General features: G+C 35.9%; 1 protein-coding gene across 2 annotated transcripts; it reads right to left on the bottom strand.

Annotated features, from left to right (window-relative positions):
• Positions 1-1,385: 1,385 nt before the first annotated feature.
• Positions 1,386-12,483, bottom strand: LOC100817867 (ATP-dependent DNA helicase Q-like 4A). 2 transcript variants are annotated; one of them, XM_006592608.4, is made up of 25 exons: positions 12,197-12,478; positions 12,071-12,108; positions 11,841-11,990; positions 11,346-11,403; positions 10,551-11,003; positions 10,334-10,464; positions 9,754-10,123; positions 9,553-9,684; positions 9,310-9,396; positions 9,084-9,211; positions 8,844-8,964; positions 8,606-8,757; positions 8,399-8,534; positions 4,821-4,944; positions 4,679-4,749; positions 4,527-4,595; positions 4,232-4,360; positions 3,986-4,144; positions 3,781-3,861; positions 3,507-3,668; positions 3,286-3,338; positions 2,927-3,056; positions 2,750-2,844; positions 2,464-2,541; positions 1,386-2,391 (listed from the first exon to the last, which is right to left on the bottom strand). In XM_006592608.4, exons 2-25 carry the CDS (start codon positions 12,079-12,081, stop codon positions 2,013-2,015), a joined length of 3,459 nt encoding a protein of 1,152 aa, XP_006592671.1. In that variant the 5' UTR covers positions 12,082-12,108; positions 12,197-12,478; the 3' UTR covers positions 1,386-2,012. The 2 variants fall into 2 exon arrangements, 1 of the variants encoding a protein (XP_006592671.1); XR_417220.4 differs by having other exon boundaries at positions 2,329-2,391; positions 2,750-2,834; positions 12,197-12,483.
• Between the last annotated feature and the right edge of the window lie 4,278 nt (positions 12,484-16,761).

Below are 16,761 nucleotides of genomic sequence, written 5' to 3'. Positions count from 1 at the left end.
TGTAGGAGAATTTTATTGGTCTCCTGAGATTTCACAAGACATAAATGAGGGTGAAACTCAAAGAAAATAGAGTTGTCTTTAGCAAATTGACTCACACTTAACAGGTTTTTCGAGATTGAAGGAACATGTAACAATTTATTAAGCTGAAAGGTTATGGCAGTATCATTAGGAGAAACAAAAACTAAGGAGCCAGTAACATGAAAATTGGCTCCAAAATCTGGTATCCAGGTGGAGCCAGATGCACCATTACCATGAGAGGAGGAGTTTGTGAGTTTGGCATTGGGTTGGCTGGGACCAGGAACAGTGGACTTAGCATTGAGATTAACCTAAGTATTGGAGGATCTGGTTGAACTAATAGAATAGGGGATAGATTGCAACGTGGTGGGATCAAGAAAAGGTTAAGGACTCATGTGATTGAAAACTGATATCAATTCTGAAATGACAAACATTAGTAGTGTGTCCATACTTAAGATAGATTTGGCATTGAAAATGGGCAATCTGGCCACCTCCACAGCCTCTACTAGAACCACCACTACCACGTACAAAATTTCGATCAGAAAAGGTACCACGACCATCGCCACAACCATACGAGCCTTGAGAGCCACCAGAATTACTGCTTTTGTAAGTGTTTGGTTACGCGTAACCCTGGGTGTCGTTCAATGACACAGAACTAATCAATTGAGCATCTCGATTGTATCATGTAAGTCTGGTTTCATGACCATAGAGAAGAGCTTCGATTTCTGCAATTGACGAAGTGTGCTTCTTACTCTCAATGACAAAGATTATCGGTGCATAATCAGACGGTAATTCTTCAAGGAGCGTATCAATATACTCCTCATGACGAACAAGAACACCTACACCAGCCAGTTCATCTACGTATCCTTTGATCTTGCGCAAATATTCATCAATCGATTTTCCATCAAGAGTGACTGCACGCATCGTTGTGCGGAGTTGACGCGCATAAGACTTAGTGTGAAGACTGAAATATTCATGGATTTTGTCCCAAACCTGATAGGAATGGTCTTAGAAAGCGTAGATTGCAGTCAAATAAGAAGCAATTGGTCTTGAACTTCCCAAGTTTCATACTCTAGATTGACGCAATCAACAATGCGATCATCCTCGACGAGATAACGAGGCGGAATGACCGGATTAATAACAAATCGCTACAACTTGTGTGATTTGATCACTGGTTCAACGTGTTGTCACCAAAGATAATTCAAATCATCAAGCTTCTCTACAATAGAGTTAGGGAACGACTGAAAAATGAGATTTAACTGAACGGAAGCCGTGAAAGCACAGAACAAGACCTTGAAGAAACACAATGATTACAAAAAAATGGCTCAGATACCATTTTCAATAAACTAAAGGAAAAATAGAAAAAAACAAAGAAAAAAAGAACAAAGCTGATTTTATTGATTTGAAAAATTAGTTAGAGGTAGTTACAATCTAGGTATTTATAGACCTCTATACAACAGAACTAACTATAACTAACTCTAACAAAAAGCTAATTAACTGATCCTATTGAGGTGCAATTAGACAAACCCTTATACTCCCTAAATTACTGACTAACACATAATGGACACTCTTAGTGAAAGCTAACAACCCTTACAGTAGATATTCATTACAAAATAGGTGTTGTTAGCACAGGTTAACAACCCTTACAAACAAAATACAAAACTATTTTCAAAGTTATACATTGACATATACTGATATTGACCAGTTGAATGTCACCTTAATAATTCTTCTATTCTTTACACATAAAAGTGTTAAAGTTTTTCATACATTTTCACCTTAATAGTTAGACTGGACAACAATGATGGTGGTAGAATACAAGTAATCCAGAGCTTTTTTCGTTGATCTGCGTATATATAGTAGTCATCTTCCACTCGTCCGTTTGAACAAAGTTCTTTCAACAACGATAAATAACTACAAGTTTGATACACCAAAAGTCCTACCATGACAACATACATATTCTGAAGGGGCATGACATAATATGATCGTCATATATCATTTCAAGATGCTGTCCATTGAGGTAGTACTCTTCCTGCAGCATTTTTACAAGTCACTTGATCTAATGCATCAATTTCTATGATGTCAAAATCTAGGTCTTCATCAGGGCATCCTTGAAAATAATCTTCCTCTGGAGAATCATATATTACAGCTTTTCTGTTTTGTCTCTTTACCATCCTTTTCTTTGAACGACCTGTACTTTTGGTGGGGGCGTCATCATCCTCAGCATTTGCATCTGGATTTCCGTTTGACAGTCGTCTCTTTTTGGTAGAATCTGAACTTCCTTTGCTGCCGCTACTGACTTTGTCCAACTTGTAATGTTCATTTATGGTTTTTTCAATGCTTTCTAGTAACTGATCCCCATACTTGCTTACCTTAGCCCTGTGTTAAACCAAAACGTTAATTAATGCTGGTTCACTAACCAGGACACGGCTATTCCCAGAATGAACTTACTTGCCAATGCCATTGATATCAAGGAGTTCTTCTTTTCTTCTCGGCACTCTCTTGCTTATCAGAAGCAACGTAGCATTACTAAATAGAAACATAACTTATCAGATGCTTTTATCATGAGGGTATAGCACACATATATCATATCGTGTAATAAAGCATAAATGGATTTATCATGCAAATTTTATTTTTCAGTTGCATTCTTTAGAATCCGAAACAACAAAGAGTACATGAATCCTACATGGAGAAATTGTTACTTGAATAACAAGAACGAAAATGTCAAATAACTTACCCAAATATGTGGTGAGGCATGACACCGTCTCCAGCTTCTGTAACAAGACTTTTCCTCAACAACCGCAGGGCATTGTATAACTTAGCTGAAAGAATCTGAAGTAGATTTGTCTTAAATATAATTAAAAAAACAGTTAGAAAATTCAAAAAGCAAACTGAAAAATAACCCATCTTTTACATCATCCACTTCAGTTTGAGGTGAAGGAGGGTCAATTTGCATAACATTCAGCTTTCCAGAAGTCAGAGAACCCTTAGCTGGAGTTGCATCAGATTTCCCTGGTTTTGATGCCTTTACCAAGGATGGGAATCTACAAAGGGTAAAAATTCCACTGAGTAGAATATGAACAGAAAAAAAACACAAATGTATTGTGAACTTGAGGCCAGAGAAGATTGAGACGTATTCAAGTGAAATCATATCTATAAAAGCACTCGCATGCAAAACAAGGAACTCTCATGGAAAGTTGTTCAACCAATGAACAAATTAGCCCTTCTAATTCATAAATTTAAGCAAGAAACAGCTTAATGAGATCGACAAACCTCAATATAATTCTCTGCCCAGCAAACAGATTATGGATCTTGGGCTCATTTACCTGAAAAAACAATTCAATGCATTAGAAAACTTACAGTCATTAGAATCTAATTATGTAAAGTAACATAGGAAGCTATATCACTCATTTAAATTCTAAAGCACAATGAACAAATATTAAACCTGTGGATAAAATTAAAATTGCAGTATACAACTTTTGAGTTGCTGATACCTTCAATATTGATGATACTGATCCATAAAAATCACTTTTTTTTACTTCCTCCCAAAGAAAATCCTCCACAACAAGATGATGCAATATGCGGGAAGCCTCACCCTTAGCTAGATGCTTTCCAGCACCATGAAGGCTCACACTCTCATGCCGGTGTTTCTTGACCTTATTTTGGCATTAAAAACATGACGAAGAAGATAATTAATGGCTATTAAGAATGACAACATATTGCAAAGAATGAAAAACAAAGAAAACAAGTAAATGTTTATTGACATACCATTTGGCTTAAGGAACCACGATACACTTCTAATATATGAGATGATGAGAACCTCTGTCCTGTTAGCTTAACAAGTTCAACCTAAGCATAAGACAACAAAAAAAGTACTTGAAACTGAGAACGAGAGGACTCAATATTACAAACTAAAAGAAATTCAATAAGTGGAGGGATGAAAAAAATATATGTATAGAAATTGCTCCCAAACCAATTGCTTTGCAATCTCTGTGACATCCTTTTCAATGAAACTTGTGATCTTCAAGCAATTATCACATGTTTTCAGACAAGTTGAAGAATTGAACTTCTCCCCAAAATGAGCAAGCTGCAGAAGGCGCCGACAATCAACATCATTTTCACAATAACTAACCTGAGACAGTTCCAGAGAAAGAGTTAGTAATATAATACATTTTTTAAAGAAAATATAGAATCTCAGTTCTTTTAAAAATAAAATTACCATTCGCACAAGGTTTTCAGTATTTGTTTCTAGTATCCTTCCTGAATTTATCATATTTGAACGGTTGTATCCAGATGTCATGGAACTTTGCTCTATTGCTCCTTGGCTTAACATATGCTTAACTCGTATCTGTAAATATGAGATGCAATTAGATATAAACAATAAAAGGAGGTAAGGAGGTAGGATCTCAATCATCACTTGTTTCATATGATTTCCCAGTAATATGAATGCTAACTTAGTTTCAAGAAACATAAATTAATATTCAAGAAGTAAAAAGGTTGTAACTGATACTAACATAATCACTGTAGGTATAATATAATACACAGGATGAATGTTGACCATCTCTACCAGCTCGTCCACATTCCTGAAAGGAAAATATATAGCATACATGTAAGCCAACAGAAGCAAAACCTATATTTCTAACACATTTTTATGTTCTGTCGGTACCTGATGATAGCCTTCAATAGATTTTGGGAGGGAATGATGGATTACAAAGCGGACATCAGGTTTGTTGATACCTGAAATACCAACTTTAAAATATGATCCCATTTAATTAATCAATGCAGTAAGCAGTAGCGAGTAAATATACCCATTCCAAATGCTACAGTAGCACAAATTATATTGATCTCATCTTTGCTCCACTGCTTTTGAACAGAGGCACGCTGAACAGGATCCATGCTACCATGATAAAATGCACATTTATGCCCACATTCCTGAACAATGAATTCACAAGCCAAAAAATAGATGTCAACTTCCACAGTTTTTTTCATTAAAAAAAAAAAGAAGCTTGTGAAAACCGGGCTCCATGTGCAGGAAGGTCATGGGAGTGTACTTATGTTTTTATCAGATACCCATATTATCATGCAGAAACAGCAAAACATAACACAAACACGAACCATAATACAAACAAACAAACAAACAACAACAACGCCTTATCCCACTAGGTGGGGTCGGCTACATGGATCAACTTCCGCCATAATGTTCTATCAAGTACCATACTTCGATCCAAACCATTAATTTCGAGATCCTTTTTGATAACCTCTCTTATAGTCTTTTTGGGTCTTCCTCTGCCTCGAATTGTTTGTCTTCTCTCCATCTGGTCTACTCTCCTCACTACAGAGTCTACCGGTCTTCTCTCTACATGCCCAAACCACCTAAGTCTATTTTCCACCATCTTCTCTACAATAGGCGCTACTCCAACCCTCTCTCTAATAGCTTCGTTTCTAATTTTATCCTGTCGAGTCTTACCACACATCCACCGCAACATCCTCATCTCCGCTACACCTACTTTATTCTCATGTTGGCTCTTGACCGCCCAACATTCTGTTCCGTACAAAATCGCCGGTCTTACCGCAGTCCGATAAAACTTTCCCTTTAGCTTGATCGGTACCTTTGCATCACATAACACCCCCGATGCTTTTCTCCATTTCATTCATCCTGCTTGAATGCGATGATTCACATCCCCTTCAATTTCCCCATCATCCTGTATTACAGACCCGAGATATTTAAACCGTGTGACTTGAGGGATAATATGGTCTCCTATTTTCACCTCTGAGTTAGAAATCCTCCTTCTTTTGTTGAACTTACATTCCATATACTCCGATTTGCTTCTGCTTAGGCGAAAGCCATGTGTTTCTAGAGCTCGTCTCCAAGTTTTCAACCTCTCATTCAACTCCTCCCTCGACTCTTCAAGGAGGACTATGTCATCTGCAAAAAGCATGCATCTCGGCGCTATCTCTTGGATTTGTTCCGTGAGGACATCCAGAATTAAGGTAAAAAGGTAGGGGCTAAGGGTTGACCCTTGATGTAAACCAATTGTGATGGGAAAATCGTCTGACTCTCCACCCTGTGTCCTAACACTAGTCGATACCCTATCATACATATCTTGGATAGCTCGAATATATGCAACCCTAACCCCTTTCTTCTCTAGAGCTTTCCACAAAATCTCTCTAGGCACTCTATCATACGCTTTCTCCAAGTCAATAAAAATCAAGTGCAAGTCTTGTTGGGCCATGCGATATTGCTCCATCACCCGCCGTAATAAATAAATCGCTTCCATGGTCGACCTTCCCGGCATGAAACCAAATTGATTCTCAGTAACTTGAGTCTTCTTTCTTAATCTCCGTTCGATCACTCTTTCCCATAATTTCATGATATGACTCATGAGCTTGATTCCCGTATAATTTGCACAATTTTGTATATCCCCCTTGTTCTTATAGATTGGCACTAACGTGCTTCTCCTCCATTCTTCCGGCATGCGTTTTGACCTCATAATTTCGTTAAAGAGTTCGGTGAGCCACTCAAGACCTCTATCTCCAAGAGTTTTCCACACTTCAATAGGTATGTTGTCTGGCCCCACCGCCTTACCATTACTCATTCTTTTCAACGCTTCCTTTACTTCTTGTTTCTGAATCCGACGATAGTACTTATAGTTCCGGTCCTCTTCTCTTGTGTCTAGACTGCTAGAGTCATATCCATATCCATCATTAAATAAGTTGTGGAAATACGCCTTCCACCTTTCCTTGATATCTTTTTCATGCACTAAGACTTTGCCTTCTTCATCCTTAACACACTTTACTTGATCCAAATCTCTAGTCTTCCTCTCTCTACCCTTAGCAAGCCTATATATAGATCTTCCTCCGTCCCTGGTTCCTAGAGCTTGGTATAGTCCGTCAAAAGCTTGGGCTCTTGCCTCACTCACCGCCTTTTTGGTTTCATTTCTAGCTATCTTATACTTATCCCAAGTTTCAGAATTTCTACACCTAGACCACTCCTTGAAACACTCCTTTTTTACTCTAACTTTGCTCTGAACATTTTCATTCCACCACCACGATTCTTTACCCCTAGGTCCAAAACCTCTAGATTCACCCAACGTCTCTTTAGCCACTTTAATAATCTCTTGGGACATCTTGTTCCACATATCATTTGCACTTCCTTGTGATTGTCCACACCAACCCTCCCATATCTTTTGTTGGAAGATTCCTTGTTTCTCACCCTTCAAGTGCCACCATTTGATCCTTGGTGCTACCAGAGGACTTCTTCTCTTTGCCCTATCTCTAATTCTTACATTCATAACCAAAACTCTATGTTGGGTAGTCAAGCTCTCTCCCGGGATAACTTTACAGTTCAAGCAATACTTCCTATCAGACTTCCTGATAAGGAAGAAATCTATCTGAGAACATGTCCCTCCACTTTTGTAAGTGATAAGATGTTCCTCTCTTTTCTTAAATCATGTATTGGCTATAGAAAGATCCAAAGCCTCCGAAAACTCCAAGATGGATTTACCCTCCCCATTCATCTCCCCTAGGCCAAAACCCCCATGCACCCCCTCAAAACCTCTAGCCACGCTACCTACATGTCCATTGAGATCCCCTCCTAGAAAAACTTTCTCTCCTTGGGGTATATCCTGAAGTACCCCTTCTAGATCCTCCCAAAATTTTACCTTAAAGTGTTCTGCTAACCCAACCTGAGGTGCGTACCCACTAATAACATTAAAGGTGTCCTGTCCCACTACCAATTTTAAGACTATGATACGATCTCCTACTCTTCTTACATCCACGACATCCTTCTTCCACTCCTTGTCCACAATAATCCCTACCCCATTTCTTGATCTAATTTTTCCCGTATACCACAGCTTAAATCCCGAGTTGTCTAATTCTTTCGCTTTTTCACCTGTCCACTTAGTTTCTTGTAGGCACATAAAATTGATCTTCCTCCTCACCATAACATCCACTATTTCCATAGATTTTCCAGTAAGTGTGCCTATATTCCATGTACCAAAGCGAATCCTCCTGTCATGAACTAGCTTCTTTACCCACACCCGTTCACGAAAATGTGGGAACCCTTGCTTACTTTTCACTACATCCGGGCGGCGATGCAGCGGCCCTTGCTCTTTTGACACTGTACTCGAGCCATACAGCGCGTTGCTTCCGGGCAACGACCTAGCATTCACATTATTACGTAATTGATCCATGTCATAGAGATTCGACAAAGTTTAACGTTGGCTGTCGAAAGCCTAACACAACCCTCTCCTTTTATCCGGGCTTGGGACCGGCTAAGAATAGCAAAGCTACCCTAGGCAGGATTTAAAAACACAGCCAATTCATCACATCATACTTTCTAGTCAAATATACAAATATAAAGTAATGACTATTGAGAAGAACTAACCTGTAATTTTTCAGCTACCTTTTCACAGTCCATTCGTGAAAGACAATAGACAATGCCACATTCATCAAAATGATTCTCCCTAATGAATTTGTCAATGTCCTCTAAACACTTTTTGGTCTTGGGGATAACAGAATACCTGCAATGTTCAAAATGAGCATGATTTATCTGTTGAAGGTTTAGTAAGAAGTCAATCTTCGTATAACACACCTTAAGTTTGGGCGATTAAAACTTTGCCGAAAAATGATGCAGTTAACAAGACCAAGTGCTTGTACGACATCTTCTTTTACACTAGCTGTTGCTGTAGCTGTTAATGCTAAAACAGGAGTATTTGGGAATTTCTGTTTCAATATACCAAGTCCCTGGGAAAATTAACAGCAGCAATTAAAATTTAAGAAATATATTATCATGTGATTTGCATGAATTTGAAGGGTACAAAAGCTCCAACCTGATAATCTGGTCTAAAATCATGCCCCCATTGGCTCACACAGTGAGCCTCATCAATTACGATCCTTGCAAGCAATTCACGAAAATGTAAATTGTCCAAGTGTCGCAGAAGATTATCACTTCTGCAGTCAAAGTAAAAGCAATAGCATTATGGAAAAAGAAGAATATGGTTATTAAGTTAAAAAATGCATGTCAAGTAAAAATGTTTCAAAGAGTAGAACAGCTATAAAATGAAACTCACCTGGCAACCTTTTCAGGTGTAACATATAATAACTTGTATTTACAATAATCAGAATTAAGTTCTCGGAGGATGTCCTGCTGTTCAGTCCATTCCATATTGGCACTTAAGTAAGCAGCCGGTATATTTGCCTGTATACAAGCCAACAGGAGCTGATAAGCATATGTCTATCTATCAGAAAAACACATGGCATACAAAGAAAGCATACTAGTTACAGAATCAGCAAAACCTGCAATAGGTGCATTATTTGATCTTGAATAAGGGACACAAGGGGAGAAATTACTAATGTTATACCGGGATGAATAAGAGCTGGTAACTGCATGATAAGACAATCCAAAGTTGAAAGGTCGCAATATTAGTAAAATATAGGCAAATCAATCACTAACCAATTAAACATTATCTACAGTCTACATGTAAATTAGAAAGGGAAAAGGCCATAACTCAAAAAAGGTCTCTTGAAAGATCATATTACCTGATATGTCAGACTCTTTCCACCACCAGTGGGCATCAGAACAAAAACATCGCATCCACTCATTGAGGCATTAATGATCTCTCTTTGATTGGGGCGAAATGAGTGATTTCCAAATACTTTTTTATTATTAACCTAAAAGTAAGAAAAAGTTATAAAGATGAGTTACATTCACTGGAAACTGACAATAATTCAGTTAAATACCTCTAACTCTTTTGTCCAAGAAAAATCGTAGCTGCTCCAGCGTTTGTCTCCAGAACCTTCAATGTAATTAACTTCAATAATCTTTGGGATGAACACTTCCCTCCCCACGGAACCTGATGGCATGCTACAATTATCTACAGAAAAAGGTGGAAGAGACTGGAACGACGACCCATATGTCCCATTACCCATATAAGCCTCAGTATCATATCTCTTAGATCCATTACAGAGGACAGTTTGCTGAGGTGTTTCATACACAAAAGATGTAGGTGGTGCCGTGGATGCAGAAAAATGTGACTTTTGCCTTTCCTCATTAAGATTACCAGAATGAATATATTTTTCAAGCTGCTGAATTTGCTTATTGAGCTGTGACCTAGCATTAGCAACAACTTTTATTTTCAACTCAAATGCTATTCAATTTAAAAGGAATATGCTGTAACATTTGTTTTTGAAGTGTAATGATTCAGCATAACTATATATATATAAAAAATCCATGATGAAGCCTTTGAGCTTTTTCCTTGGATTGTATGTGGTATATAACGAAAATGTTATAAACAGGATAAATTCCAAGAGAAATGCAAACCTATCATGGCGAAGCTTTGCTATCTGTGTAGAATTGAGGTTTTCACCATTGTCAAGCAGCTCATTAAAGATTGCAATTAGATTATCCTTCATATCCTGCAAATGGCTAGCTGCTTCAGGGCAAAACCCTAACTGCATCCAGTTTTAGGATTAGGCATATCAATCTGACAAATAAACATGGATAACTTGTGAAAGATCAAAATGTCTGAACAAAATACCATGTACCCATGCACGCAATCTAAACACAGTTCCGGTGGCAAAACATCATCCCCCTGTCTAGCAAAATTATCTTTATCGGCAGTTGGTGTTATAGGAGGAAGCTTGGATATTGATGGTTTGGGAGTGCAATAGTCCTCAACAATTTGGTCAACATCAATGTTCTTAAAGAGAGAATCATCATCATCAATATCTACAGCCATGCAGTTGGAAGACTTGTTGATTTGGCCTGTGTAATTAGTATGATTGTTTACCGAACCATCCAAACCCCGAGAATTATGATTGTTAACAATTGGAGTTGCAGCAACATCAGGACATCTATGGTTGCCATTCTCATAGCCTCCATGGAAGGAAGTTGTTCTCCTATCTTCATGAAGCTGAGGAGTAACCTGAGTTTTTCCTGGTTGGACATAGTTCCTACTAGAATTTTGTAGACTTGAATGAGCAGCCAAAGCCTGTTGGGAATTGTTTCAACAGAAGTCATAGAAAAATTATGGAAGTCTTGAGTAAGAACATTTGCATTGATTCACAACCAAAAGATAGGGAAATAAATGCCAAGTTCAGGTTGATCTATATGATTATAAGGGACAAAAACCTTGACAGATAGAATGCAAGTTAGACTGAATCCTGCATATAGATTATCAGAGAAAATATATTGATTTCAAAGAAAACATGTGTATCAATAACATGGAAGGGAAACATCATCCCAATAAACAATAAAAATGTTAACCAAAGAGAACAAAGTGATAACATGTAATAAAACTACTCACGCTCATATAACATTTATACTAGTATACCTTCTCGACCTGTACTCTCTGTGAACCTTGAATAGTTTCACTTCGTCGAAATACAAACCTGAAAGAACGAATGCATTAGAGAGCAAGTTAATAGGGTGCTGAAATCCAGATATTAATCTGGTATACCAAGTTCCACAGTAATAGCGCACAGTCACAGTTGACAGAAGAAACAGAAAAATGAAAATCCTTTCAGAAATTATCTCTGCACTGACTAGCAAAAAGTGGAGTAAAAATTCATAATCCAAAAACGGTAACTTTGAACTGAAACACATTATACTACTTATACTCCTGTGTTAGCAAAGCAATAATTGCCTATAGAAGTAAATGAAACTTTAGACAGATGACAGAAAGAAATGCCCATACTGTGCACAAATATGATGCCTAATCATTATATGCAAAAGCTTAAATCCCATTGTCTAGGAACTATAGACATGAAACTCAACTAACTAGCAATAGAACAAAGACTAAAATCGGGTAATTGTTGTTGAAGCATACCCGGGGTTTGGTTGTTCGTGGTGTGGCTTCTTAGGTGGGACAGAAAACAGAAAAGTGGAGCTCAAAAATTTGGCTTGGGAGGAGAAATTCTCAAGAGCATTGGCATGCTGCAACAAATTGACCTTGGGACCCTGGCCCGAATTGGCTTCACTGTGAACATTCAAAACCTTATTAGAGACTAACGATGAAGCACAGTGATGGAAACAAAAAAATAAGGAACATTACATTACCCATGCCTCATTTCAGTACCAACCAAACAACATATTCCCTGCAGATTCAGAATTCTTTCAGTTTCAGCGATACGATGTTATACAGAAAAATGAGAAAAAGCGTTGGCATACCATACCATACCATACCTTAGCTTAATTTCAGAAGAGAAATGCGATAGGAAAGCAAACCCTAGAAAAAAGTGATTATTGCGACGATTGGATTGAAACAGAATGAAAGAGGGTTCTCTTCTTCCAAATGCTACTGCAACCAAGCATTGGCGGGATTTTTCATTCCATCTTTCTCTCTCTCTCTCTCTCTGCAAAAACTTATCTTAGATTACGAGAAATTTAGATCATTCGGATTCAGATGAGGAAAGTTTGAGATTTTGCGCGGAAAGTTTGAGATTTTGCGCGGTGAAGAAAAGATGAGGGAAGGGAGAAAAAATTTAATTTTTTTTTTTTGAAATTATTATTCTTTTTTCTGTATTTTATTTTCGTTTAATTAAACATACCATTTAGGTTTGAGTACGTAATTAGAAATTTAGATAATTTAATTTAAATAATTTATATAAGATAGTAAAATTGAAAAAAAAAAGGTTAACAAGTGTCTTTATAAAATTATTAAAGAAATGAAAAAATAAAAATATTTTATAAAAAAACCGTTATCAACATATTTTTAATATATCTTTTTGTAATTTTTAAGAATTTTTTCCTTAATTGAGAATGTTCACTATAATTAAATTTATTAACTTCACTTAAAAAATATATACCATATTTAGTAATTACTCAAATCATTAAATAGAAGATTGCTTTTCTTTTTTTTGTATTTCAATTTCATAATTTCCAAGAACAATATTACTAAGAGAGCAGCCAATATGCTATAGAGAGAGAGAGAGAGCAACCAATATATATATGGTTTGGTATGCAGTGTAAATTTGATTGGATTACTTATTTTCATATGAAATGGTATTTTTTTGGGGGAAAATGCATTTTGAGCTTGTGAGTATACAATTATTAGAGTTTTTGTCCAAAAAAATAATTTATTTAACAATATTTTATTGTGTGTTTACGAGTATGTGTATTAAAATATTAAATTCAATCTATTAAACACTTTAAATATATTTAAAAAAGTATTAAATGATTTAAATTATATTTCAAAATTATTAAATATTTTACATTTTTCTGATACATTAATATTTTTTACATTTTTATATAATAAATATTTTTAAAAATTATATTTTGAACTTTTTGGTCCCTGTTTGTTTGAACATTATTTTTTTCTTGCTTCAATTCAACATTTTTGTTTGTTTGGAGGATTCATCTAATTCTACCTAGCTAACAATAAGGTTTAGTTATTGGAAATATTTTAATGCCGTCTTATTTCCACTTTTTTAACAAATTAGCTGTTAACAATATAAAATTTTAGAAAAATAAATTTTGAGATTTCACCTGTTTACACTTTATTTTTTTTATAAAATTTGAAAAGTATTATTTTGATACTTATAAAAAAATTTATATTAATTTAGTCCTATAAAAATAAAACATATATTTTATGGTCTTATTTTGTTTCTCTATCTTTCTAAAAACACACAAAAGACCATAGAATCCAAAAACTCTCAAATAAGTCCAAATTATGTTTTGTTATCCTACACGACAGAATAACATTGAACTAATAACTGAGACATAAGACAACTTTTTGTATTATAGGTTAATGCACATTATAAGTAATTTTGTATTGTATTTTGTTTGATGTATTTATGTACTTGACAAAATAATATAAATTTTACTATAAACCCTTATGTGTATTAGCAGTACTTTGACAAAGCAACAAAAGGAGAGACACCTCCACAGAGGAGGCGTGGCCTCTAGCATAGGGCTTGACGGCGTGAGGGTGCCATCAGGTCACGATGATGGTGGCAGCAACATGGCAACACAACGTTGCCTCTCCAGAATTGAACTAGAAGGAAGAAGACAACGATGAAAATTTTTAAATAAATTAACAATGAAAAGAAAGAAATAATGAGCAAAAAAGAAACAACAACAATCTATACAACCCTCGTTGGCGACCAAGGTGCCTATGCTAACATCCAAAGCAGCCCTCGCCGACAGTCAAGATACAACGTTTGGAGAGAAAAGTTGAGAGAAAAAGACGCATATGGAAAAAAAAATGTAACATAATGAAAAGTTATTGGAAATTTATTTCTGTTAGACACAAAACAAAAGGTTATACAAAATTTAGTGAATTACAAGTTTTTGAGCATTTGTCTCGTCTATCATTTTTTATTTTGTATTATCCCTTAGTCATTTTTTTTATGTTAGATAAATATCTATGTTGTTTAGTCTCTTATTTCTTGGCCAATCAAATGTACTCCATAGTATAATTAGGTGAAATCTAGAAGGAAAAAAACAACTTTTTCTAAATTTAATACACTGTACGACTAAAATGAATTTAATATAAATGAATTTGTATTTCTTTATCCCCTAAAAAAAATACTATCATCTACAGTACTGTATTTTATCTCAGTGTTGTAACTTTCGCGCATCCATCGAAACAAAAATTAATCCTGTGATGAATGTTATGTCAAATGAATGAAAAGGGCAAATTTGCTGGATGGATAGATATAAGTTAGAAGATTATTAATTGTGTTATGAGGACTGAAGCTAATGGCGTCTCAGCTGTTGTGTATGTGTATGTGTTGTGGTGCTCAGCCTCAGGTAAGTAAGTAAGGAATCATATCACTCAACAACAACAAACCCAGAATCATTGAACAACACAAGATAAGATTTTTATTTTAGATAGATAGTTCATAACTCGTCGGTGTATGAAACATGTGTTCCTTGTTAACACGTTATTGTTCTGTGTTTGTCTCTATCCCATGGCAGGCAGCAGCGTTTATGAGGTTGTTGGTTTTCTGGAGGAAATTATAAAAAACAGAGGAGAGAAGAGAGACAATATGTATGTGGAGGAAATAGAATCATTCTATTCTAATTCAAATTGTTCTCAGCAGTGATACAATAAATAACAAAAGATAAACTAATTAGATAACAAGATATTAGCAAAATAGAATATTAAAACTAACTTGCTCCTTAAAGATAGAAACCACTTATTGACTAGACTAATCCATTAAAACTAACTTACTCCTAAAATATAGGAAACCAACTTATTTACTAAATCTTGTTTTAAAAACTGAAAAATAAAATATTATGCAGTTACAAAAGTATATCTTCAACACTCCTCCTTGCTTTTGGAACGGCAAACTTCAATTCTTTGAGTTCAAGTTTGTTGATAGGTAGTGACTTTGTAAACATGTCAGCTAGTTGATCTTTAGACATGCAGTAAATTAAGTTCACTTCTCCACTTTGTTGCATCTTTATCAAATAATAGACCTTGATATTGAAATGTTTAGTCTTCCCATGACACACGGGATTGTTTGCAATAGCAATGGCTACTTGATTGTTAACAAAAATTCCAGTTTTGTTCTTTTGAGAAAATAGAATGTTTGGCCTTGTTGTAGTGAGATACATTAGACATCCAATCAAGCTCCCATAATATCATTCATCAATGTTATCAACACCTTGTTCCTTGTTGAACTTCTCCTTTTGATTCATTGGTGTGTTAACAGATTTGCATTCCTCCATTTGAAACTTCTTCAAATTTTCTTTTGCATATTTCCTTTTTTTCATGTTTAGCATTCTTTCAAGATGATAATGATCAAGTCTCTTGTGCCAGAGTTTCGTGGGTGTGACTTGAGTGAAATAGGTTGTATGCTCCTCTTCTGCTGGATCAAATGAGAAGGTTTTACCTTTCATTTTAACCCTTAGAACTTCCCGGCCAACAATGTCATAGATAAAGCAATGTTGATGTTCAAAGGACACTTTAAATCCCTTTTTAATCAACTGACCTACACTTAGCAAGTTTTGGTCAATGTTAGGTACATAAAGAACATCTGATATTAATTTAATACCTGAACATGTTGAAATTACAATAGTTCCTTTTCCTTTTACTGGAATATAGCCACCATTCCCAATTCTGACCTTTGAGACATTAGTTGACTTCAAATCCTTGAATAGAGTCTTATCATATGTCATGTGGTTCGTACAATCACTATCAATCAACCAACATTTAGAACTACTCCTCATCGAATAGCATGTTGCAGCATAAATATAATCTTCTTCCTCCTGCTCAACAACTTGGGCATTGGTTTCTTGCTGCTGAAATTTGCTTTTACAAATTATAGCTTCGTGTCCAAGCTGATTGCACTTGTTGCACTTTGCGTCTGGCCGTTTCCAACATTTGTATGGTGGGTGACCCAATTTTCCGCAATGCTGACAAGGTGAATAATTTTTCTTTTTATCCTTACCTATGTTTTGGTTGTTTGCACTATTTTCGCTGCTTGCTGATTGATTTTTCTTGAAAAAATCCTTTTTGCTTTCATCAACTTCATGATGTTTGGCGGGCAAAGCACCTTCGACAACACGATCTTGTCTCATCAACCTTCGTTGCTCTTGAGCTTGCAGGGCATGTAGCACTTCTGCCAATGCGATTTTCGACAGATTCTTTGTGTTCTCCAATGAAGCTATAGATGCTTCATACCTCTCCGACACCGTTACCAAAATTTTCTCTACAATTCTCGAATCAACAAAATCACTTCCTAACAACTTTATCTTGTTGGCAATACCCAACAATTTGTTTGGGTATTCTTTGATTGTAT

The sequence above is a fragment of the Glycine max genome, chromosome 12 (genome assembly GCF_000004515.6).
Source record: "Glycine max cultivar Williams 82 chromosome 12, Glycine_max_v4.0, whole genome shotgun sequence".
Taxonomy (NCBI): Eukaryota; Viridiplantae; Streptophyta; class Magnoliopsida; order Fabales; family Fabaceae; genus Glycine; species Glycine max.
The sequence above is the reverse complement of the archived record's forward strand: the minus strand, read 5'-3'. Positions and strand labels throughout refer to the sequence as shown.

Bases quoted from the DNA above. Each gene is read 5' to 3' on its own strand.
- LOC100817867 (XM_006592608.4), bottom strand. The intron at 10,465-10,550 runs GTATTTTGTTCA...AACTGGATGCAG, and splicing joins ATTGCGTGCATGGGTACATG to TTAGGGTTTTGCCCTGAAGC. The intron at 8,965-9,083 runs GTGAGTTTCATT...CTTTGACTGCAG, and splicing joins ACACCTGAAAAGGTTGCCAG to AAGTGATAATCTTCTGCGAC.